General features: G+C 37.8%; 1 protein-coding gene across 10 annotated transcripts in view; it reads left to right on the top strand.

The window, feature by feature from the left end:
- The window catches only part of SLC39A10 (solute carrier family 39 member 10), a 38752-nt gene that overhangs the window by 8634 nt on the left and 3420 nt on the right, over positions 1 to 26698 (top strand). Inside the window, exons 1-10 of one of the 10 annotated variants that reach the window (XM_087919780.1) lie at positions 1025 to 1097; positions 2666 to 2762; positions 10493 to 11512; positions 12994 to 13192; positions 17339 to 17508; positions 18126 to 18356; positions 21069 to 21189; positions 21830 to 22204; positions 23179 to 23259; positions 25769 to 25959. In XM_087919780.1, coding sequence (XP_087775906.1) covers positions 10502 to 11512; positions 12994 to 13192; positions 17339 to 17508; positions 18126 to 18356; positions 21069 to 21189; positions 21830 to 22204; positions 23179 to 23259; positions 25769 to 25959 — 2379 coding nt within the window. In that variant the 5' untranslated portion in view covers positions 1025 to 1097; positions 2666 to 2762; positions 10493 to 10501. Of the gene's footprint in view, positions 1 to 1024; positions 1157 to 2665; positions 2763 to 5952; positions 6491 to 8861; positions 9111 to 10492; positions 11513 to 12993; positions 13202 to 17338; positions 17509 to 18125; positions 18357 to 21068; positions 21190 to 21829; positions 22205 to 23178; positions 23260 to 25768; positions 25960 to 26698 lie in introns of those variants that run through there. The other 9 variants (XM_087919776.1, XM_087919774.1, XM_087919775.1 and 6 more) reach the window with 9 other exon arrangements.

The raw sequence follows: 26698 nt of genomic DNA, 5'->3' as shown, positions 1-26698 counted from the left end.
CTATATTTCAAAAAAGCATTAAAAGGTATTAAATCTCAACTGTATTAAAGTCACATACTTTAATAAATAAGTCTTAGGAGGACACTTTAGGGACCAGCAGATTAAATGCTTGCTCCTCTTCAGTGAAGATAGTTGCTCTTATGACTGGACATCCTAGTTTGAGATGACCAATTAGGATGTCCAAGTTCAATATTCAAGTCTGTAGCCTCAAGATCCTCAGTAACATTTCTATAGTTGGTAGAAATCGGTGACATCATTAAGCTTGGTGATGCTTCATTTTACTTCTGTTAGATAATTCAAACAAGGAAGCTCATGCTTCCAATTTAAGAAAATCTTAAATTTTCTTCTCCAATTGTCTGCTTTGTCAGAATTAAGGCATTTCAGACAAGGGGGATGTCCAAAAGTGGGCTTGCCAGGGAATAGAACAAAAAATGTAAATACTCCAGTAGTTGTTTATAATAGGAAATAATTTTATGCACATTCAGGAACAATTGTGAACTTTTTGGATTTTTTTTTCTACTAATCCACCAAAACTGCTGAGGCAGTAGAAGCAGAGCATAGAATTGCTTTGCCAATGTGAAAATACAGTAGTTTTGAAACATTCCTTTAAAAGATCATTGGGTTTTTTATATATCTGAAGACTATTATAATTAAGGTAGTTTATAGAGTTGAAAGATTATGAGAACTAAAATCTTCCTTATATTTAGTTTTTTATTAATTGCATTCCTAGAAAATGCAATTTATATACAATACAATCAAATATCACAAATTAGAAATCAAGGCTATAATAAAGGAGTTGCTGAAAATTGATCATTTCTAGATGGAAATGATGGAAAGCAGATTTAACCATCTGGAAATGCCAGACCGGAGCATGAGCTCTAGGAGCTCCACTGTCATGTTTTCTTAGGTACTATCATGCAAGTTAAACAGTTAAGTATGTGAAATTAAAATCTGACACATAGATGTTTTGTGGTTTTGGAATGAAGGATATGATAAATGCTTGTGAAAATAAGTGAGTCATAACAAGTTAGTAAGGCTTAAAGCTGATCATGTATATTCTAAAATAAATCACATAGAGTGGTAGAATTTACTCCTAGGTAAGTGTGCACGGAATTACAACTTTAGCTTTGAATTTGACAATTGGAATGCAAAATAGGTAATGATTTTTTAAATTAATGTACCTAGTTTAGTTAAATTTTCTAAGACTGGATAGTTGGCAAAATTACTTTTGCCAATTAGGTATAGAAGTAGAAAGAGTGGATGCTTTTAAGAATGGTTGGCAATAGTCTTTTTTAACAACTTGTGTGATTGCTATAGAAGGAAATGTGAATGAGCAAGCTGGTGAAAAAGGGATAATCATGCATTTTCCTACCATTGCATTTTATAAATGGCATTTTTTAAAAGCTGAAGTTTATTGCCTGCATTTTCATGTTGGGGTAGGCACTTTTTTTCACTATAGCACGCAGGGTAATTTAGCTATTAATCTCTTGAGACAAGAAAATAGATCAGGACAATTGCTTTTTGGCTTATGTACAATGTTGGTTATTCAGTTTGTAATCTGAGGTTCCTAACCATTGGCAAGTTCAGAGTTATTTTCCTTCTTTTGTGTCCCACACAGTTAAAAAGCATTTCTCAGCATTAGCTGCAATTATTTTAAATAAAAATTGGGTGATAGTTATGGTTAGAGAATTGGTAATAATACCTTCTCCTTTGTTTTGTCTATTGGAAGTGTTTAATAAGATAGAAGTGGTTGGGTGAATGTTAATACTTGAAATATAAAGAGAAGGTAAAAAACTATTTGTTGCATATGAAATTGAGTAGGTAAAATTCATTAAATTTAAATGACTTCCTTTGATTAACTGGTTTTTCTGCAGTTTCTAAGCTGTGCTTTAAACAGTATCTTGAACAGTAGTGTCCTATAAACAGTAGTTTACACCAAATAATGTGAGTAGCATGCACAAGCACATACTCGCCTAATATGATTAGGTTCCTTGGATATTCATGTAAAAATTCAAAAAAATCCTCTGCCTTCAAAAATGCATCAAATTAGTATTTTATTTATATAAAGGTGGTCCTTAACTTACAACAGTTCATTTAGTGACTATTCAAAGTTACAACACTGGAAAAAATTATTTATGACAGTTTTTTTCATTTACAACTGTTATAGCATCCCCATAGTCACATGATCAAAATTGAGCCACTTGGCACCTGACTCCTAGTTATTGTGGTTGCGGTGTCTTGTGGTCATGTGATAACCTTTTGCAACTTTCTGACAAGAAAAGTCAATGGGGAAGGCACTCATTAACCACTATGTTATTAACTGAACATCTGTAATGATGTTAACAACTGTGGCCAGAAAACTCACTTAACAAATGTCTCAGCAGTAGAAAATGTGGGCTCAACTATAGTCATAAGTTGATTTGCCATAGACAAATCAACACACAAACGGCTAGAATTGCAGTTGAGAGGGTCTATTACGCATGCAAGGGCTAAATTGATTAATGATACATAAAGGCAAAGATCTCTGTAATAGTAGCTTAATACTCTGATGTCAGCAGAGGCTGACGAAAGCTTAGTAAGTACATTAAATGTAATTTTAAGTTCTGGAGATCGCAGGATGTCTGTTTCTTCTCTATATATGATTGATCCGGAGCTTTGCTATCAGCTACAGAGGCCTTCAGGAAAGCCTTGCTGGATGCAGAAGAAATGGGCCGGCAAGTCAGGTGCCAGGGTGTGTGAGGCCTGACTACAACTGTCCAAAAGTAAGTAGTAGGGCAGCTCCATCCCCATCCTAGTTTAATTTTTACCCATATACTCTGGAGTGGGCGGGATCCTAATTAGGGCTAATTTGAGGGGTAGGGCTTATATTGGGTACATGTGTAAAAATCTAGAACTTACTTTCAGGGTAGGTCATGCTTTCGGGGAAATGGTATAATCTACAAGAGTAAGCAATAACTCCTCTTAAGTTAGAAATTTGAAATCCTGTGAGCTTGCTCTTCATATTTGGTTACTTTAGGTAAAACCTCAAGTGATTTCTCCAAACACATCGATGAATATATAAACTGGTCCAAAATATTAAAGTGTAGAAATGCTGTTAGCAAGGTAAATAAGCTAATATATAGCTTTATATTCTGAGAAGAATTAAGACATAAATATTCAGCAAACCCGAAATAAAAGATATATCCTGTATATACCTAAATGTACAGTACTTCTGTCATGCCCCTGGTGGAGACTGACTCTGAGGGAGAAGAGGGTTATACCTTAATTCTTCAGCATAGAAATAAAAAATACTACTTTGCCTGCGCTAAGTCACTTAAAAACATTAATTGTCTATAGCATGCCTGTTACTTTTAGGTTAAATACCCTTTTCCAAGTAAATATGCCAGTACCATTTTTATGAAAGTTTAAACTATTCAGTTTAAACTATTTTATATTTCATTAAATTATAAATTGAGAAAAATAAAAGCAGTTTTGATTTGTTTAGTTGTATATTATGTTCTCATCTGTGACCTCAATATTCTATCTAAACTATATTTTGAAATACCACTGTTAAATATATTTAGAAAACTGAAAACTAATTTCTTTGAATATTGTAACATTTATATATCTATCCATAGGTATGCACACTTACAGTAAGCCACTGAACAATGTTTTTTTTTTACTTTGATTATGAAGTTATCCAGAAATTAAGTAAAGACTTTAAAATATGTTTATAGAAAACAGAGTGGATACATTTAAAATGTATATGCTGTCCACTAATGATGAAGAACTATAAATTTACTTTAAATTATATGGAATTAGATTTAAAAACAAAGAACAGTAATTTATATCCAGTGTCTTATCTGACGAGAAATGCATGCTTAAATGCATTGATAAGTAAACCGATCTGACTGGAAACTAGATAAAGCCATGATATATGTTATCATATGATGTCATATCAGTTTGGCAAGTGACAAGCAAACCTGTTATTTTAGAAATCTTTTGTTTTCCTCTCCTAATCTTCCCTATGATCTTCAAAGGGTATTCTGCAGGAGAAAGATAGCCAGATATACTAGGCCATGGGTGTCAGTTTCATTGAGGGCCACATCAGGGTTGTGTTGACCTCAAGGGCCAGGGTGGGCGTGGTCAAGGTGAGCATGGCCAGCTTGATGTCACTCCTGTCGGGCGCTCTGCCAGTGAAACATCCTCCCAATCTCCGTTTTCAGCTGCAATGGCCTCCTGCAACCCTCTGCCAGAGAAAATGGAGCTTGTGTGCTGCCCTCCTGAGCTTCATTTTCACTGGCAGAGGCACCGTGGTTCAGTCCTTTGCTATTTTCGGAGCGGCCCTCTGGGCCAGTTCTAAGCACCCTACAGCTGGATTTGGCCCATGGGCCTTGAGTTTGACACCCTGTATTAGCTGTTTCTTACGGACCCTTTAAGAAGACAGGTTTTTGGGGGGGAGGGTAATATAAAAAGCTCATGCCTTTTTGAATGGTAAAAGTTTACTTCTAATGATAGGTATACGTTCTGATATTACTGTTTCAAAATATTTTTTGTCATAGTGTTCAGACGCTTTTTTCCCCACCATCTGAAGAGGCTGTTTGTGGTAAAAAAATAAGGACTGGACAGTAAAAATTGATTGTGGAAATGCTTTTTTTCAACTCTGATATGATTTTAAAAAACCCTATCAATGTAGCCCACAAATCCTTAGTACTCTACAATTGTATTATATAAAAGTGATGTCTGCATGCATGATCAAATTGCAAAACTAAATATATATATTTTTACCACAAGGAAGGCACTTTCTCTAAACTGAGAAAGGACACTGAGCAAAAACACTTAATGGGAAATTTTAATTTGATATGTCAGAGATGCAGCATTGTGAGCCTCATTTTCTTCTGAAGTTTTATATTTTGGTTAATTGGTAACTACTCGGTTTCTTAATGGTAAATGGTATTATCAAATTTGTAATACACAGTATTACAGCACTCAGAGGTCATATATTCCTCCTTAAAAAGTAGAATTTAAGCATTTAATTGCTTCTAGGGATAGGCTGGGGGAAAATTCTGACAATACTTCTGTTTGAAGAGCCAATTCAAAAATGGGCAACATGTATTCATATGCATTCCAGAGAAATCACGCTCTTCAGGACTTCAGCAGCAAACCATTCTGTTAATTTTCTGGTGCAAAATCAAAAACTGCTTATAAATTTTAATTTAGTTTTGACATATTGTACAAAGAAGATGAACTCCTGCACCCTGGCCCCTTCGCACACATATGCACACATCCCATTAAAAGGAATAAATCCAAAATCCACATTCCTTTTTTTATAATGCATTTATCCTAAGTTAGAAAAAAATCTTCAGTGTGTACAAAAGGCTGCTAGATAAGTATTTGTGAGATGGAGACCTGCATATTTGATAGTATAAATTCAGATTTCAGTGAAAGAATTTTAATTTAATTTTAGTTTGAGTCATTTTCTTTTTTTTTTTAAGCAACAAACAATTTCTGCTGAAATAAAGACTACAGAAAAATATGAGTATTCAGAGTAGCTTCTGAGCCCTTTGGACCCATAGCTTAGAGATTGAAATAAATCAACAACTTGCAATTTTGAAAGAAAATATTTAAGCAATACGTTTTATATTACAAGATATATTAATTCTGTGACTATTTGGAATAATTTAGTGGAAGACAATATTACCATGCAATATCATTATAGATAATGTATCTGCTTTCCCATCAGTTTTACATGCTGACTCTCATCAGTGAGTTTCACATTTTGGATTCAAAGGGAAATTTAAGGTGCCACATTCATCAAAAAATGGTGTTTCTAAATTAATTTCTGACATTGCTTTTTACTTGATAAAAGAACAAATTATTAAGTATGCAAAATCATGTTAGAACCTTGATAGGACGGGAGGAAAAGGATGGAAAAAATTTTTAAAGGGAAGAAGGACAAACAAATCTCAAGTTCTTTTTTTAATTGCCTTTACATTGGCAATGATTATTGTATCTGATGCTTTGCCATACTTTTCAGTGAAATTTTCCTCAAAATTGACAGTTCAGGTTGACTACCATACTTCCATATTAAAGATTAGCAATTGGGTGCCCTATCTTTTTTTGGCTAATACTTTAAAGGTTTTCACTGTGATGGCTTGAGCTGAATTTCTGTTGGCTTACAAGAGTAGTGTACAGCTGTTAGAATCCAAAACAGGAAAGGTGCTTCAGAGAAGGCAAGGTCATCCTTGCTGCACCTATGGCTTCTCCTTAACAAAGGTACACCCTTTCATGCATCCTACACTACCCAGGAAATGATGTCATTGCTTTAAGGAGGCGTTATCAGGTGCAATGTGTATATGCCCACACCCCCTCCAAAGTATATTTTCTGCTTCTGATCTAAAGACCATCCATAGATTACAACTTAGAGAAATACTGAGCTTCATGTCCTGAACAAATTATTACAGCATTTTATTGAACTGGGTCCTCCATTCTTGACACTTCAGTCTTAAAGGTAACAAGAACTGTAAAGCAGTAAGCTTAGATTTTTACTTTTTGTTTATGCTTTAGAATTGATTATACTAGACTTCACAAGAAGACAATTTGTATATGCTATAGGGGAAAAAATACATTTATTGCACAATAAATAAGAGTATTTTCAAGAAAAATGCAATAAAGGAAATTAATATATATCGTTTTGATGACCAAGCCATCAAAATCTATTTTAAAACTATTTTTGGTGCTGCATATATCATGGTATTTCTTAAGGATGTCTATGTAGCTAGATAAGTCCCTAAAAAATCTTCATTCAGCTGGTATGTTGGTGAGCATTGAAATATATGACCAGAAAATGTGTTTACATTTCAGAGTCCTAGCAGTATTTCATTATTCTCTCTAGATTAATATTCTATACGTTTTTCTCTCTGGACTGCTCACAAATTAAGATAACTTTACATTTAATTAATATTGTATATTAAGACCATAACAATTTCTCTTTAAATTGTTTTTTCTTTTTTATGTAAAAAGGGTTATTTTGTTTAAATAGGCTTGCTTAGGTAGAAGTTTTTATTCTATAACACTTACAATTTGTTGGCTTCCATGTTTTGTTTTATTTTTTTAAATTACAATCTTTGCATAGCAGTAGCATTTAGACTTCTATACCATTTCATAGTGCTTTACAGCACTTTCTAAGCAGAGTCAGCATATTGTCCCCAACAATCTGAGTCCTCACGTTACCAACCTTTGAAGGCTTGAGCCTGGTGAGAATCGAACTGCTGGCAGGCAGCAGAATTAGCCTGTAATACTGCATTATAACTAATGCACCATCCCAGCCCTTCTATTGGCTTAGCATCTTATGATTGGCGATCATCAGGTACATTTAATAAGTTCCAAAGAAATTCTAATTTTTTAATAATTGGCAAAATTTCAAATTAGAGTTCAAATTGGCAACCTCAGGGCCATGGTATTTTTGAGTTTTCTATTTCATTAGTTCATTCAGAGTAATCTCTTACATGGATATTGCTCTGCCTTTGGCCTTGTTTAATCTTTTTGTTGCAGTAGGTGACTCGCAGATAAGAGACTTGCCCTGGGACAGGAGAGATTGTAAGGAAAGGAATCTGTCCTGTTCCTTTACAGTTATCTTCCTATATCCTTCCTTTGCTGAGAATAACTTGTACAGAATTCCTGATAGCTGATCCTGTGCTGTACGATAAGGCAGACCAGAGTGATGATAAGGCAGACCAGATTTATCTTATACCATATTTAGAAATAGCTTTTACCTCAGTCATAGGGTGACCCCTGGAAGGGAGAAGCTTGAACTGTTATCTAATTCAGTCCATGCGAGGTAAGATTCCATTGACATTAAACAGCCCTGACAGAACTGTTCTTAATCCATTTTAATGTTACTGTTTGATTTTAGCCTAAATAAATACACATCAAAACTTCCTTCTTCCGCTTAAAACTTGGAGAATACCTCCATGCTAAATCTAGTGGAGAAAGGATGGAACTTCTGATCTCTCCATCGGTCAACTTGGTAGCTTTTTCTCTATGAGCATCTCAAAAAAGTAGAGGAGAGAAACCCTTTCTTTTGCCAAGCCACTTGGTCAAAAATATTGTGTTTTCAATCTATTTTTAAAAGCCAGAAGCCTACATTTTTCTGTAGGCCAGACATGATTTTTTTATCTTTCCCAACTATTATGCAACCCAGGATACTTTCTTTCTAGTTCATGTAATTTTGTAAAAGTACTTGCATGACTGATTTACATATGGCATATAATTTAGATCAGGGGTGTCCAACCTTTCACCTTCCCTGGGCCACATTAGAAGATGAAAATTTGGTTTGGGCCGCACATAAAATAAAATAACAGTAACGATACCTGATCATCCCAAAAAAACCATAGAAAACATAGTTAACATATTAAAATTTATTTATTTTTTATCACGGTTTTTTAATCATGGTTTATCACGGGTTTTTCCAGTCAAATTTTGCGGGGAAGCTTGCCCGCCTCACGCCTACCTCTCCTCCTGCAAATGGCCTGGCTGAATGAGGCAGAACTGGAAGGCAGAAGCGGGGGCAGGAGCAGCAGCGGTGGCAGGGGCAGAAGTGGCAGCAACAGCGGGGGCAGAAGCAGCAGCGACAGCGGGAGCAGAAGTGGCGGCGGCAGGGGCAGAAGCAGCAGCGGCGGCGGTGGCAACAGCAGGAGGTGGCGCTCTGATGGCGCCCGCCTTTTCTGTTGCTGCTTGGCGTGGCGCTCGCCTCGCGCCTGCCTCTCCTCCTCCTCGCTGGCTCTGGTACGAAGGTTGGGGTGGGCACTGGGCCGCATTACGAGGCGACCTGGGCCGCATGCGGCCCATGGGCCGCGGGTTGGACAAGCCTGATTTAGATTGTCCTATGGTGTCAAGGTTTTTTTAGGCCATCAGAAGGAATAAGAAACTAACATTTATGACCCATGAAATGTTATACTTAATGCATGTACTTGCCTTAGATTTATTTCAGAGACACTCATTGGATTTTTTTAAACATTTGTGGCATGGACTCATTCCATTCTACACATAGTTAGATCCAATTTTATTTAGCATGATGGGCGCTTGTGTGACTGCAAGAGACTAAGTCCATAATTTTGCATCATAATCAGGTAAGCTTAGAGATTTGCTCTGTGATCTGTATGTTTTCTATATTCTATTATTTTATTGTTCATATTACATTAATGAACTGAAGAAATAACCTTGAGGAACAGGAGCCACAGCCACAACAAAGACAACAATCAGATAAAACAAACTGAATCTGGAATAGAACATAAATTTAAAAAGTCATCTCAGACATGATCTAATACTTATGAAGATAAACTGAAGAAGTGGGAAAGTGCATTTGGACTTGCAAGATTCTGTTACTCTAACAAAATAAAAGTATTAACTTGTATGCATTTGTTTTCCATGTTTGGTCTCTCTTAGAGGGCTCACACATCCCCACTTACCAGTTTTTGTAAGCAGAAACAGACGCTTGGATCATAAAAGATGAATTGATTTGTTAGACTAATGATCATGACATAAAATGGATTGCTTGAGCTATTGCTGGTTAAGCAAATGGTCTTTTCATTTGCAGAATTTCTCATACATGCAATTTCAGAAGACATATTTGAAAATTGCAAGTTTATAGTGTGGCTGTGAAAAAGTCACTTGATAGCAGAAAATTTTTATCATGCAGGATCCCAGTTCAGGTTTAGCACTATTCAGGAGTCCTCAGATGAAGGGTTGAATAAGAAATAGTAATTATTTTATTTTGATTCAATTCCTCTTGCTATTTAGGGTTTCATTTCTCAGGTCGTTCTTCTAGCTGTTTCCAAGATGACAAAAACCTCTGACCTTAAAATACTACTATAAATTCAGGAATGGAGTTTTTTGGGAAAAAGCAGCACCAGTGCTGGCAATTTTCTGAGTAGCCTGCTTTCACAGCTTTACAAGATCCACTGTAAATCATCCGTTTAAAATTTACCTCAGCTTTTTTGCTTGTACAGATGTCAGCTTTTATAGCTTACATTGCTAGAATAGGACACCTCTGAGGTTAATGGGACCTAATTTTAAATATATAACAAAATCAATGACTTGCAATTTGTAATTCTGTGTTTTATGGAAGTTATGTTTGAAAAAGACAACTCTTCAAAATTATCAACCTAAGATGGCATGTTTCTTAATGCGTTCATTTATTAAAAAACAGATTCTAGTTTTTTAATAATAGTGTTCCTGGAGGTCTTAAGGCAGTTCTCATGAATGGACATTTTAATAAGAAAAATAAGCTCTTTGGAAAATGTAGTTATTGGTAAAGATTATCTTTTTTGATTAAAATGTCATGGTCTGGTCCCTATAAGCACCTTACATAGTGCACACGTGTTCATTCTAAAAAGTGTAATTTCTATCACATTAAACTACATTTATTGCTGCAGGTAATTCAGCACCATCCCAAAAGAAATTAACAGATGGGGCTTTCATTTCTCTTCATTTTTCTCCATTTTTCTTGCAGAAAACGGAAATGAAGGTTCATAGGCACACACAATTTTGCCTCATTTGTTTGCTGACATTTGTCTTCCATCAATGTCACCATTGCCATGAAGGTGAACATAGCCACAATGACTGTCAAATCTCAGAAAATGAAAGGACCGATCCTGAACCAAGTAAGGAAGCTGAAGTTAAACAGAAATACTACATTGAAAAACTCTTTAATCGTTATGGTGAGAATGGAAAGTTATCGTTTTGTGGCCTGGAGAAATTGATGATGAGCCTTGGCCTTGGAGAAATTAAAATAGTAGAAATAAATCATGAGGACATTGGCCACGATTATGTTTCTTACTTAGATGTACTAGATACACAAGAAGGAAAGCATTCTCATTCCCACAACCATCCTCATTCCCATAATCACCCAAGCTCAGAAAATCAGACTGCAGACGAGGAGTCTGGCAAAAGGAGCCAGAAGTGTGATCCAGTGAAAGAAGTTACAGAATCATCTTTGAAGCCTGATGGTAGACATGCTCATGACTCTAATAATCACAGACACCACAAGCATCATCACCGCCGTCATGCACATCGCCACATGGACCGTAACAATACTCATCAGTCTCACAATGATTCCATTAATACAAGTGATCACGGGGAGCCAAGTCACGAGCCTTCCACAGAAACCAATACTACTCAGGAACAGCCTGAAAGAAAACGTAAGCACCCTAAGAAATGGTGGAAAATGAAGAACAGGGAAGTTTCAAGAGTTACAACGCAAGATTTTACTCTCAATCATGACTCAAATGAGCAATATGAACATAATCATGTCCACAAACATGACCATGTACACGATGTGTCTTTCTCACATGCACGTTTTCCTGAACACAATAATGATCATTCAGCTACTCATGGACATCAGGATCCAAATCCTGCCAGTGGGGATGGGTATCGGCATACCAGCAAGCGAGAGGCACCTGATAAACAGATGAGCGTGGGGAAGCATGCTAATCACAAGAACCATAATGAAGATGAACATTCTTCTGAAGAGGTCTGTATGAGCCCAAAAAGAACATGATGAATCTTTCAGAAAAAGCCTTCCCCAACTTTTTGCCCATCAGAGCCAGCTTTGTGCTGACTTACAAATGTTAGAAGTTGCAATTCTATAAAATTGTGTGTAACTAAGAAAGAACTAGAGAGCTAGTTTGGTGTAGAGGGTGAAGGCATCAAGCTAGAAACCGGGAGACGGAGTTCTAATCCTGTCTTGTACACAAAGCCCGTTGGGTAACCTTGGGCCACCCAACTTTCTCCATCCTAGGAAGTAGGCAAAGACAAACAACTTCTGAAAAACCTTGCCAAGAAAACTGCAAGGACTTGCCCAGTCTCTGAGAATTAGACAAAATTGAATAAAAGTGGGGAAAAAACTAAGGATTTATATAGCTAAGTACCTATACCGGTAGATACTGTAGATAACCAGTTTCCCTGAAAATACGACCTACCATGAAAGTAAGTCTTAGCTTGATTTTTACACGTGCCCAATATAAGCCCTACCCCCCCCCCAAAAAAAGCCCTAAGATCCCTCCCACTCCAGAGTGCATGGGTAAAAATTAAGCTAGGATGGGGCGGGTGGAGCTGCCGTACTACTTACCTTTGGACAGTTGTAGCCAGGCCTTGCACATCCCGACACCTGCCCTTGCCGGCCCATTTCTTCTGCAACAGGCAAGTTCCTGAAGGCTTCTGTAGCTGATAACAAAGCTCTGGGTTGATCCAGAGCTCTGTTATCAGCTGCAGAAGCCTTCAGGAAAGTCTTGCCAGCCACAGAAGATGTTCCTGAAGGATTCTGACAGCGAAAAGGAGGCCAGGGGCGACGTGCGCAAATTGAGGTTAGTTGACATCCCCCAAAATAAGACCTGGTGCCTTTTTTGGTGGCAAAATTATAAGTCAGGGTCTTATTTTCGGACAAACATGGTACTTGCTTTGTAGGGCATTAATATGACTAATATTTAATAAAGGAGGAGAAATGCATATCTACTTAAGGTGTTTAGGTTATCCCAGGATAAATCCAAGGTATTTTTTTATTCATTTATAGGACCAATAGATTTTTGTACTTTCTTTCTTGATGAACTGGTTAACTTCTTAATCTTGTATGCTTTTTAAAAAATACAAAGCAAATATTTAATCATCCATGGCTGGTTGAAATGAAATGTCATTTCAATCAGCCAATGTTGAAATACCATTTACATTACTGTTCCCAGGAAAGATTTTAATATGCATAAACATTTTCTGAATTTAGGTTTAATCTTTTAAAATTCTCCGTAGATGTAATGAATTTTCTCAGTTTCCATTCCAGAAAACACAATAGATAGTTTACTCAACATTTCATATTCCCAGCTCTTTCAATATATGATGGTTCATGGGCTAGGTAGCCATTCAAATTACAGAAGAGACTGTAATTTTATGAGATTTGAGTAGCTAATGTATGCCTTTAACAGTGGGACCTGCTTAATTGTCTTCTTCCTAATTTGTTTGCAGTGCTTAAATGTCACACAGCTGCTAAGCCATTATGGTCTTCGCCCCAGTTCTCCAATTTCTCCCAGCTTGTTTATTTATCTGTGCCCAGCATTGCTGTATCAGATTGATAGGAGACTTTGTATTGAACATTATGAAGACCTGCATCTTGAAGACTTGAACAAAGGAAACAATGTGTCTCTTGGGAATGTGGAGAAAACAGGTGCGTCAGGTGAGAAAAAAGGTGGACTGAAAGATTTGGGGGTTTTCAGATTAGCTAATGTAATTTCATTGGATGTAAATAGCCAATCAGGCCAGTTCAAGTAATAGAAGCAGCTTACTTTGTTAGTTGTTTGAGAGATCCACCGTGAGTTCCTAGAGTCATCATTCTTCGCATCATTGTATTCACTAGTTGAACCCCATTTTCTTGCTTATATTGATCTTCAGGGCAACTGGGCAGTATTAATTCCCCGTGTGATTTTTCTTCTTTAGACTTCCTGAGCTGTCAAAATTGTGGTTGGTCCTAGAACACCCACTGTTGCCTATTTGCAAACTCAGAGTATTCCCTATTATAAATAAATATAATTATAATACAGCCTTCTGTACAGAAGCAACCATACCTCAAAACCTGAGGCTTTATTTATTAATCTGTGGCTAAGGTGCAGACATGAAATTCCTGTATTTAAATGTCTGCCTAAGGTAGCCACTTGGGAATGGCCTGTGGCTTTGCTATACATATAAGATTTCCTCCATATAATGCATGTTTATTTTGTTTTGTATGGACCTGGTAAAAATCACATCCTATGAACCCTTGTAGCACACACTCTACTAAACACTTAAAAGAATAATTTTATGATTATCACCTCTTAATTGAGATAACAACAGGCAGATACTTTGGTTGAGGCTGAAGACCATTTTATATTATTTTATATTACTTTAAAAAATTCTAACTGAAAACATTTAATTGGAAATCTGCCATGCTGCAAAGTGAAACTTTATTTTTTGTGCCCAATATTGCTTTGAGCCCCATTTTATATCCCAGAGGCATTCCTAAAAGATAATTGATCAAGAGTTGCAGTCAGATGCTGCATTTGAAACTGTTGAACTGATCCAGGAAAGAAAAATAAAGATAGAAATAAGCAGAGTTGAGAATGAATGTCCTGGGAGATTAGATGGGATGGCAGAGAGCAGCCTCTACTTTCATTTAAGGGCCTGGTTTCTGATTGGCCACATATATGTCATATTCTCAACATTGCAAATATGCCCACTGGCCAGAAATGTTTGAAGCTTTATGTGCTACAAGAGCAATTATTCTTCAGAAAATTTAAAAAATGGACAAGGTGTTGGTTGCACCCATATGCTGTTCAGTAGAAAGCTCTCTCCTCAAAGGCAATCCAATTATTTCAACCCAGTGGAATAAGGAAGAGGTGTAAAAAAGAGGTAATTCCATCTACTCAGTGATAGCCACAGAAGCCAAGGACAAAGTTGTAAGAATTGCAGTCTGGTTTGTCCATTTTATACTGAAAAGGACGTGAACAACTGACATCTTTTGACACTCCAGGAAGACATAAAATTAATCTGGGAAAGACACTGGAGGCGCCATTTATGTACAGTGGATGTTTGAAATATGACAGATAAGTTGCTTGATATAATGGGGAAGTTAAAACACTTTGTGCTTTTTTAAAGAGGCATTTTATTTGTGGACTTTTCTCTGCATAGATATTCATAGATTTCCATGAAACTGTCAAATGATGAATAATGTCTGTTTTTTAAAGCTGGCACAAATAATGCAGCTAAAGAAAAAGCTTGAAGAGGATTGCCCTTCCTTTGAAAGTAACAGGGTTGTTAATAATGAGTGTTGATTAGTTTTGCAGATGTTTATTAGCATTTTCTGAAATAAAACTCCAAATGAGTATGTGTGGATATATATATATATTATTGTCAAAAATGATCTGGTAATTATTTTTAATGACCGAAACATCATTAAGAAAATGTAACATGTTGTATATAAATCTCTTGAAGTGATGCATCATTTCTTCTCTTGCTAACTTTATTCAAAAATTCATAACACTAAATAATCACTGCATTTGTTAGCAAATAATTCTTTTCTCTGGGTGATCTTGTTTTAACCAGACTTGACCCTAATTTAATTGCCAGTAGAGTTTATGGAAAGGTTGTGAAGCATTTCTGTCAATTAAAATGTTGAGAGTGACTTTGTGTATGCTTAAAAAAATACCAAGAAAACCTGTCAGCTTGTATGTCTTTAAACCAAGCTAATTAGAAAGTTTCCATCGATAACTGCTTCCTTTTTTAAATAAGCATTTTTCTAACGAGAATATGAAGAACCAATAAATAAATAATCTCAAAGACCTGCAACACTATGAGATACCTAATTTGGGGTGGAGGACCAAAGGGAGTGTATTTAAAGGCAGTGTTTCTGAGCACAAATCAGATTATCTTCAGTTTATATGAGTGGCACTTGTCCATTCTAATCAAGCAGCTGTCTGGTTTCTCTCTTCTGGACATAGATGATCTTTGATACAAAGACTTCTCCAGTCTCCTACTTATTGTTTTAAAAATTGTTCTGATCTGCTAGTTTAAAAACAAAATTACAAGGCCCTGGTCATCTGATGTCCTGGAAGCACATTTACCTTTCAGACCCAAAATCTCCTGGCAGCATGACCATTGGTCTTACTGATGAGGAGTGATGGCAGCTGTCAGTCAACATATCTGAAAGGCTTCAAGTTGGAAAATCTACACTAACACAATGCTTCAGTATCCCTTCTGTTCTTATTTGCAGAGGTGTCAAATCAGTTTTTCCTGAAACTAACTTTTTTCTACCCTTCATTAGGGTTTCTGCTTCATCTTTCTCCTCTTTCCATCAGTCCCTGTGTTTACATCTTCTCTCACCATCCTTCTCTCTCTTTTTTATTCCACCATTCCATTTCAAACAGTTTATTTTTCCCAAGATATATATATCTTGGGAAAATGTAAACTTGCTAGATATAAATAGCTTTGATTCAAAAGATGATTTATAAGGCTGTTTGCATTCTACATTTCATGTTTGTATTACTATGGAACAAAAACTGCAGAATTGGTCTTGGGGGATTTAATGAAATTGAGATGCTGTACTCATGAGTTTACAAGTAAATCCTTAGAAGACCAGGGCCAGTGTTTCCCCAGGTTTTCTAGGAGAAAAAGGCCAGAGCAGGAAGAAGTAGAATGTTACACCTCAGACATATTAAGTATGTTCCTCCCATTGTTCAGCTTTTGTGAGACAACTTTCTTTTTTCAGCACAAGAAAGCAATTTTGAAGTCAAACAAAAGCGACTGGGTGACTTTAGGCCAATCACTTTCTCTCATTCCAACCCACCTCACAGGGTTGTTGTTGTGAGGAAAATAAGAGGAGAACTGGATTTATTAACCACCTTGAGTAAATTATAAAGTAATACAGGTTGGATTTTAAAAAAATTAAATAATTATATAGAACAGTGCCTAAACTTAGATTTGAACTGCTCATTAGGTGGAATCAAATGACATGGCTAAGTCAAGCCTTTTTTCTTTTATGTATTTTTGATAACATGTAGGATCAAATGTGTTTATTCATTCTCCAAAGTGAGTGGAAGAACACTGAAGCATGTAATATTTGGTAGAAGGCCCATATGATCCATATCTGCTTCTTAAATAATTTTGTGAGATCTGTCTTCCATTTTCCTTTCTCTTCCTTTCTTTTCCTTTCTCCAGCAACAATGCTTATATTGCATTCTATTTTGATGAATTTCATACATGTATTTGTCCTTTTTCTGGAGAGAGCTAACATGGAAGGAAAAGGTATTATACCGAGCAAAAGTGTTGCATTGTCATTAATACAAGAGGCATATTTAATAACTAGAATTTCACACATTTTACAACACAGATTATACTTTTACTACACTAAAAGGTATATTGTACGTATCTTTGCTTGGAAATTCCAATACAGTAGTAGAAACCCTAAAGTTCTTAGGAGGTCAGTAAATAAAAACAGTGAAAAATAACATCAATTCACTAGTCAGTGATCTAGGTTGTCTTGTTAGCTTCACAGTATTGAAATGCAGTTTGATGAACCCATTTGGATGAAATTTATTCAATATTATAAAATTATAATTTAATCTAACAGACTATATGTTTCTAAATAAATCTATCACATAGTCTGCATTTGTTAGAAAAGTACATAATAAAGTTTCAATGGTTTGTATTTTATTGAAATATAATATAAAATAGTTATATTTTAGCTGAGCAGGTTTCCTTTGAATAATTTTTCTTTTGGTATTTGGTTTATAATGTATTGATTTATTATTTTTCTAATTTGTATTTTTCCTTCTTTTGACAGCTTGGATCTGTGGCATCATTTCTATCACAGTTATTAGCTTGTTGTCTTTGCTAGGCGTGATTTTGATTCCTATAATCAATCAGGGATGCTTCAAATTCCTCCTCACCTTCCTGGTTGCTCTTGCTGTAGGAACCATGAGCGGAGATGCACTACTTCATCTGCTACCACATGTACGTTCAGTCTCATTCTATTCTATGCCTTATTTATTTGTGAAACATCTGTTTCAAGCAGGGATGGGTAGATAGACTGAAAACAATGCCTGTAGGTAGTGGTCGGGTTTTATGTATCTCACTTCTTTTTCAAAAGTTGGAAAGATATGAACAAAAGGCCTGGGTAGCAGTTATATCTATTCTACAAATAAGGGATATAGGCCCGTCAGAAAGAATCAGTTTTGAGCTTCCTACATTTGAAAAAAGTTAAGCAAGGTTGAACTAATAAGCAGTTGAATTAATAATTCTGTCTTGCTGTCTCAAAATCTTTACAATAGAAAGTACACTTGTAGAATCACAAAATAATTTATCCAAGATATTATTTGGAATAGTCATATATAGCCCAAAACTATTTTATATTTGCTTATGAGCTCATTTTGAACTGTCAGGGAATCATCTAACTACATTGTCGAGAATAGGAATATTAGACTAATTTGATCTTTGTCGTGCTTGCTTTTAAGGATAAGAATGGCACTTAGTGTGAATTTTGTAGCTGAGAAGCTCATCATTTCACATTTGGATTTGGTTTTCTGCTAGGAAATGTTTTGTGCATAACATCTTCTTTTCCTGTTCATTAGTCCCAAGGGGTCCACAATCACAGCCACCATGAGGGCCATGGGCACCAGCATGAACACCAACATGAGCACCAGCATCCGCACGGCCATTCCCACGACCATGGAGAATCGGTTCCGAACTTCCTAGAAGAGTATGATGCTGTACTGAAAGGACTTGTGGCCCTTGGAGGGATTTACCTTTTGTTCATTATTGAACACTGCATACGAATGTACAAGCACTATAAGAAACAAAGGGTGTGTTTTGACAAATCCTACTTTCTAAGATATAATAAGATTGCACAGAAAAGAAAACGGATAGGGAGAGATATGTTCTCAAGTATAATTTCAGATAGTCAGTTAGCTCTTACTGCAATCATCCAACAGGAACCCCTTAAATTTATTTTTGTATTAAATCTCCATCCCTCAAGTTTCCTTGGTCATCAAAAGTAGATAATAATATATTGGAGAGTTGGCCAGAGATCTGGATTCAAACACTAAAATCTGATTCAGAGTACAGGTACTCCTTATTTAGTTACTGCCTCATTTATTGACAATTCATTTACAACAATGATGATAAAGTGATCTTGTGACCAGTCTTCACATTGCATGTCTATAAAAGCAAAGAAAAGGTGAAGTAAGATCATAAATAAAGGTCCTGGTTTAATTTAGTGACCACATTGCTTAAGAATCTAACTGCTGATCCCAATTCTGGTTACTAAAAAAGAACAACCCTAAAATGTTTCTTGAGAGCAATTAAGGCACCCATGTTTTTTTTTCTGGTTATACATGTAATCTTCAACGTTACATGACATGAACAAAGGGGATTTACAGTGGAGTCTTGTAGTTGTACCTATTGCAGTGTCTACATGGTTTCATGATCATGATCTGGGCACTTGGCAGTCGGCCTGCAGTGATGACATCACAGCACCCAGAAATCACATGGTCACCAACTGTGACTTTTATTGCCAGTTTTCATTGCTGTGACACAGTGGTTAGAATGCAGTATTGCAGGCTAACTCTGCCCACTGCCAGGAATTCAATACTGACCAGGTCAAGGTTGACTCAGCCTTCCATCCTTCTGAGGTCAGTAAAATGAGGATCCAGATTGTTGAGGACAATATGCTGACTCTGTAAACCACTTAGGAGAGGCCTGTAAAGCATTATGAAGTGGTATATTAAGTCAGGGGTATCAAACTTGATTTCATTGAGGGCTGCATCAGGGTTGTGTTTGGCCTTGATAGGCTGGGTCAACATGGTCAGATTGACATTATTCGTGTTGGGGGCACCTGTGGTCGCCTGGACAGGGTTGGGGGATCCATTGTCCTCCCAGGTTCTGTTTTCAGCTGCAACAGCCTCCTGTAGCCCTCTGCCAGTGAAAACAGAGCCTGGGAGGGCCACACACACCCTTCTTGACCACCTTTTTCACTGGCAGAGGGCTGAAGAAGGCTGTCACAGCTAAAAATGGAGCTTGGGAAGGCCACACGTGGGCCTCCCAAGCTTAATTGCTGGCAGGGGCACTGCAGGCCAGTCCTTCATTGTTTCCAGAGTAGCCCAGTTGGTACAGCTCACAGGCCTTGAGTTTGACACTCCTGGTCTAAGTGCTATTGCTATATCAACAAGCAAAGTCAATGGAGAAGAGAACAGGCAGTTGCCAATGGAAATCATGTGACTGCAGGACATCGTGACGTGGGTTTCACCTAACAATGGCAACTGGGACTTCATAGATTTGTGTAGTTATGTGATGTTGCTGCTAGCAATGGAGTTGGTAGTCCCAGGTCCCACTGTTAAGCAAAGACTGCTTTGCTTAACACACTATCCTCTGGAAACAGTGTGATTTTGGAAAAGAGACATGTGGCTTAAGATGTTCTTTCCTTGATAGCTTAAATACAAACTGAGCAAACTTTACTATGTGACCACATTTTACTGTCCCTAATGGATCTGAAATATTTGAAATCTCAAACTTACACATTTTTAAAAAATAAAACTTTTTAAAGATTAAAGATTCCAAAGAAAAATATATACAATGTGTAAAATACCACATTTCATTACAAACGAAACCAATATACGAATACAAATCTTGACATAAAACATATGTTTTATAACTTACACATTTTATTATCCCTGATGGATCTGAAATATTTGGTGTGCAAAACTTACTGAAGCATGTTGGGGAGAGACTAAATTTGTTGCATATTATTTCAGAGGTTGATGGATTAGATTTTTTCTTTAAAAATAACAATCCTATTTTAGCCTTTTATAGTTATCTCTCCAAAGCAATATCCTATTGAAAATAGAAAAATTGGTAGCCCTTTGTGTGCCTGGAAAAGTATTTCTGTATCCTGAGAAACACAGGTTACTTGATTATGCAGATACAGATAAGTCAAGAGACACTGCTACCCACTTTTTGGTGCATGCAGATCCATGAGTTCGAAGGGCAAATCTATCTACCAGCCTCCCATCATTACTCCCAGCCAGTTAAAGCCATGGATAGACTTTCTAGATATTTAGTCCTCCCCTCCCAAAATTATTTTAGCTGGGAGCCTAGAGAAGAAAAGGCCAATGGATGGATGGAGATACACACATATCAAGTACAGAAGTAATTCTCTGGTTAAGGGTGTGAATGTGTATCCTTTGCAGAAAATTTTTGCGCTACTTGGCAAGAGTCAGCGAAAAGATATTGCATAGATTAATGACAGATTTGAACAGAATAATAGAATACTGGCAAGTGAAATTGGCAAGTGGCACAACAACGTTCTTAATGAGATTTTTCTGTTGAAAAGAGATGGATTCGTGTTTCTGCTAATTGCCTAAATTTGCTTCAACAAGGTTCTAAAGCTGAGCAATTTCAGGATCTTTAGTGGAATGTGTTCCTTTGTATTATTCCAGAAAGGTGTTCTAATGGGCCTTTTCCCTTTGCCTTCAAGGTTAATAATCACTAAGACTTGGGGTTTTTTTTGTCTCTCTTAGACAAAACAGAAATGGTGTAAGAAGAAACAAAAGGTTGAGGAATCACCTATTGGAAGGAAACTTTCAGATCATAAGCTAAACAGACCTGATGCTGACTGGCTTCAACTCAAGCCACTAGCAGGTACCTCATTTATGACCAGGCTGTCAGTATCACTACAGCCTTTGTGCAAACCCAGTATCTTATCTCAGTTGCTAATATGGATTAGCAGATTAGTTAACTCTTCTGCATTACCGAATAATGGTCTGAGGTTTGGGGACTCCTGTACTAGATAATAGTTGGAGCAAGTAATGTAAAGTGTTTGTAACTGTGGATTAAACAATTTTCTATGTCAAGGGTCGGCAACTTTAAGCACTCAAAGAGCCACAAAGGTCCTAACTGGAAGTCCTCCGTTCAATTCTGGTGCTGACCAGAAGTCCAGTTCCCCTACCATAGAGTCTCCTAGCATGGCATCCTTTTCCTCTACCTGTCCTATTCAAAAGCCCTATCAATTGTGGAGCCAACCGGCAACAGGGAGCCGCAGCAGAGAGGTGGAAGAGCCACATGCAGCTCTAGAGCCACAGGTTGCTGATCCCTGTTCTATGTTGTAATCATGATGTGGCAACGTGACTTTCAAATAATAAGGCTATGCTGCTCCCCAAAATATCTCCATTTAGCATTATTTGGAATGGTTAATTTAGGAACTGACAGCACTGCTATCGTAATTAATATATCCTATTCATCCCTTGTTAACTTACATATTTCTTGGGTTCATCCCCTTCAGGAGCAGATGATTCCGTACTATCTGATGATCGACTTAATGAAACTGAATTAACAGATCTGGACGGCCACCTTGATTCTCTGCCAAAGGCTTTCCTGTCAGCTACCGAGGAGGAAAATCGGATGCTCCACTCTCATAATGATATCTCTCATAATGCCCAGAGCAACAATCTTTCAGATGCGGAATATGGGAGCCATCGTCGAGATGTTAAAATAATAGCAAGGAAGCACAACCATCTCTGGCCACATAAACATTCCCATCACTCTCATGGACATTGCCATTCAGGCAAAGATTTAAAGGACACCGGAATAGCTAATATTGCCTGGATGGTAATAATGGGAGATGGGATCCACAATTTTAGTGACGGCTTGGCCATTGGTAAGCAAAGCAAAAGGTTTGGAGATTGGATGGGATGGGATGGGATGGTATAGGATGAAGTGCTTTTTGCAACAAATAAACTTGAGGTGAGGAGAAAAAAATGGGATAGTGTGTGTCTGATTTAGAAAAAAAATCAAGAGAAGATTCATCAGGGGAAGTAGTGGTGTTAAATAAGACTCTATCCTTTTCTCTAATTGCTCCTGACAGATTATGCATCACCTCAGTAGCAAAAGGCCTGCTCTTCACTTTCCTCAGTCCCTTTCAAAGGAGCAAAGGCATTCTTTCTTTGCAGCCACAAATTATTTGCTGGTTTGTATGGGAAAGGGGAAGGAATGCAATTATACTAAGAAATGCCACATTCTCTTTGCAAGTTATATTATAGATCCCTGGGTATATCGCTGGGTATATGCGGTAATTGCTTCACTCCAAAAAGGGCTCATAAATGCATTTTGCGATGTAATCTTCCTGCTTGGGGCCCCCAATATGTAATCCCTTTGGGGGAAGCGGCAGTGCAATATGCCCAACTGAGATTTGCTGATTGAGAAGGAGGGCAAATCTGACTCATACCTCAATAAGTTGTGTTATCCAAAGCCTGAAGCAAAGTTTTCCAGGTTCAGTTTTCTTGAACTGATTTGGGTCTGAAATGATTTTTGGAGCTTCGTAGGTTCCAAACTTTTCCCCCCATTTTATGCTCACTTCTGGTACATAACCAGGCAGGTCTCCAATTAACGATATTCAAAATCTACTATAAAAAGTAGTCTGTTCTCTCAGATTCTCTCTTTTTTTTCCCTAGCACATAGATCCATGAACTATTTCAATAATTAGGAGTGAAAACATGAGTATTTGAGCCATTCCTTTAGTTGTTAACCTGACAATCTCTCAGCCAAAAATGCTATCTTCATCATCAGTGATGTTTTGTTTAAAAATAGCCTTGTCAAGATAACCAATTAAAACTTTATTTTGTTCCTCTCCAGGAGCTGCTTTCAGTGCTGGCTTAACTGGAGGAATCAGCACATCCATAGCAGTGTTTTGCCATGAACTTCCTCATGAATTGGGTAATCAGCTATTGTGATGTCAGCTGTGCTTGTATTCTTTGGTCTGTGAATCAAAAATGCCTTATTAATAGATGTGATTATTTATATAGCTTGTGATACCCCAGAATTCATTTGGTTTTAGCCATAGCACTAGTGCAGCTGCATTCTTAGGCCAGGCCTTGCTCGTTTCAGCTAAGGAACAACAAAAATGAAAATCATAATTCATGTCGACATCAGTAGACATGAAAACTGCCATGTAGACCAACGTGCTGCGCACTTGTATACATCGAGGTATTTCAGAAAGGTGGGAAAAGAGAAAAAATACATAAGCAACCACAGTAATAATAAAGCTGTTAAATCATCAGATGTCAACAGTTGTAGCCACAAGGATCTTTTGGCATTCTTCCCTCACATTGGCACCTGCTGCCACCCACTTGAAGCCCAGCAGCATTGCTGGAGATAAAAGGAAGGCTGAAAAGCCTTTACTGGAAGGGAAGTCCCAGGTTTCTGTGGCTGATAGGCTTGACAGCTGCTCCCACAGGCTGTGGGAGGCTCTGCTGAATATGTAGTTCATATGTAAAAGTTGGTGGGCTGCTATGTGTGCTGGGCTTGGGGAATATATTTGATAAATTGAAATTGAAAAAGATCTCCCTACTAAGTGACCTGAATGTAGGAATGGATACTGCAGCATTTCAGGATGACTGCACAATCTCTTCAAATCTTGCACTTGCATCAGCCCATGCATATCTTTGTTCAGTTGAGATGTATCATCGTCCTCCTCCCTCATAGTGTAAAGTAAATTTCTAGTGTTTTCGCTCCAAAGCATCTTCCCTGCAGGAGAAGAAGGTGTTTTTTTTTCCCCTTCCAACTGTGTGCTTCACTGTCTCAGGGATAATGGTGTGTTTTGTTGTCTAGCAGTTTTCACGCTTTCTCTTCTCCACTGTCCCAAATCCAGACAGAGTCACAGAGCATTTTGTTCAGTTCTGTTCAGCTACAGAATTTCGGGAAAGGAGCAGCTGATCGTTGTTTACAGCCTTCAGGGATGTCAGCTGCCTCTCTCCCTACGCATCACTGCTTTGATTTTCATTCTCTCTTTATTTCTTCAGTTTATCCTGCAGCAAACTATGCATTTACTTTACAATCATAGGTTTTTGGTTTTTTTACCGGCAACAGCAACTGAATTGCTAACCAGTCCTTTGTCCAAGAGATCATTCCTGCTTTATTGGGATAAAAGCAACCAGATTAATGGTACAGGTAGTCCTCCACTGCAATTGGTCCCAAAATTTATATTATAAAGTGAGACATTTGTTAAGTGAGTTTTGTCCCATTTTACAACTTTTCTTGCCATAGTTGTTAAATGAATCACTGCAGTTAAGTTAGTAACCGGGTTGTTAAGTGAATCCCCATTGACTTTGCTTGTCAGGTTGCAAAAAGTGATTACATGACCCTGGGATGATGCAACAATCATAAATATGAACCCGTTGGTAAGCATCTGACTTTTGATCACGTAGCCATAGGGATGCTGCAGTGGTTGTAAGCGTGAAAAATGGTCATAAGTCACTTTTTTCAGTGCCATTGTAACTTAGAACGGTCACTAAATGAACTGTTGTAAGTTGAAGACTACCTGTAACAGATGGCAGGCACTCTGATATAGAGATATAAAAAAATAAAACAGCTAGACTGCTACTGAATGGTTAAACCTCTGGAAGCAACTTAAGGTTTGCATGCCCCTGTCTTCCTTCTGCAGCATGAATATTCCTTGTCATGCCTATTCCCTAGACCAGTGGTGGCTAACCTTTCTGGGCTCCTGTGCCAAAAATTCTGTGCGTGCTTCCACGCTTGCACTTGCGTGCCAGCACCCTCCACGCCCCCCACGCATGCGCACGTAATCCCCATCCACCCACCCATCCCTGCCGCCCCCTTACCTGCACTGCGCCTCAGCTGATTTTCAGCTGGTTTGAGGCCTTTTTCGGCCTCCCAAAGGGTTGAGGAAGGCTTCTGCAGGCTGAAAAATAGCCCCGTTTCGTCACTTCCGGTATTGGAAAAACAGGAAGTGACAAAAAGGGACTAGTTTTTGGCCTGCAAAGCCTGCAGAAGTCTTCCTCAACCCTTTGGGAGGCCGAAAAAGGCCTCAAACCAGCCGAAAATCAGCTTTGAGGTGCGCACATGCCCAGTGAGATAAGTTTGCAGCTCGTGTGCTGGCACAAATGGCTCTGCGTGCCACCTGTGGTTCGCCATCATGACCCTAGACAACCGCATCAACCACCAGAATTTCTGCTTAGCCAAGAAATGAGTCAGAAAACTATCACATTAAATTTCATATGCTTGTAACCCTCGGTACAAATATTGTCTTTCAAAATGGAATGCTAATTCTTCAAGAATTGTTCCTCACACCATGTTGATCATAGAACCCAGGGGATGCGTGAACATGTATATATCCAGAGATCTTTTGAGTAAGAATGTTCGTGATTAGACTGGATAAGCCATTGCTGCACTCGTGATTGTGCTGTCGCTTTTGCCTTTCTACTAGGTGACTTTGCTGTTCTTCTGAAGGCGGGCATGACTGTGAAGCAGGCCATTGTTTACAACCTCCTCTCGGCGATGATGGCTTATGTGGGAATGCTAATAGGAACAGCTGTGGGACAATATGCAAATAATATCACTCTTTGGATCTTTGCAGTCACTGCTGGCATGTTCCTCTATGTGGCCCTTGTGGACATGGTAAGATCTGCAATATGTAGTGTTGTGTGCTTGTGGCCTTTGGGGTAGGGCAATATTTCCCAGGCTGAGGAAGACTCCGTTGGAGCCTGCAGCTCTGCTAATACCAGAAGACCCAGGCCCATATAGGAGGCCAACAGGGAGCAGTTTCTCCCATAGGAAGAGAAAAGGGCCTGCATAGAAAGAGCCAGAATGGGAATAGCTTGCTCATAATAGGATGACCTTGGATTCCTAGTACAGAAAAACAAATATTATGAGTTGAGGAAAAATTTGATGGAATGGCTGTTATAATTAGAAGATGGCAGTTGAGGGCTAAAGGGAACAGTAGCAATAATGAGGGATGGAGGAGTAGTTGAACTGTATGCTAAGAATAATAGCCTAATTTGCAAATAAACTTGAATAATGGTTATAGTTTGCTGACTGGAGTTCCTTTTTGTGGATGGGTGGCACTTTAACTAATTAATACAGAGCATCTGGGCTTGAAATAAATGGAGAAACTAATAAAAACCTGTGGTTGTAATACTGGAATCCTTGATTATTCAGGAAAGTAAAAAAATAATAATTCATGGGATATATAGCTTGGGCTTCTGGAAATCAGATTTTAAGTCACAGCAGTGATGCGCAGAATTCTGTGGGAGGAGGAGGAGTTCATGGGAAAAGCAAACCCGAGGAGGGGGAAACTGTCCCCAGCCCTCTTGTCAGTGCAGATCCATCATTTCAAAGCAGAAGCTCCTTCTCGGTT

Source organism: Pseudonaja textilis, chromosome 1 (assembly GCF_049901715.1).
Source record: "Pseudonaja textilis isolate UNSWEBS1 chromosome 1, rPseTex1.2, whole genome shotgun sequence".
Lineage (NCBI taxonomy): Eukaryota > Metazoa > Chordata > Lepidosauria > Squamata > Elapidae > Pseudonaja > Pseudonaja textilis.
This window is presented reverse-complemented; position numbering and strand designations above follow the sequence as displayed.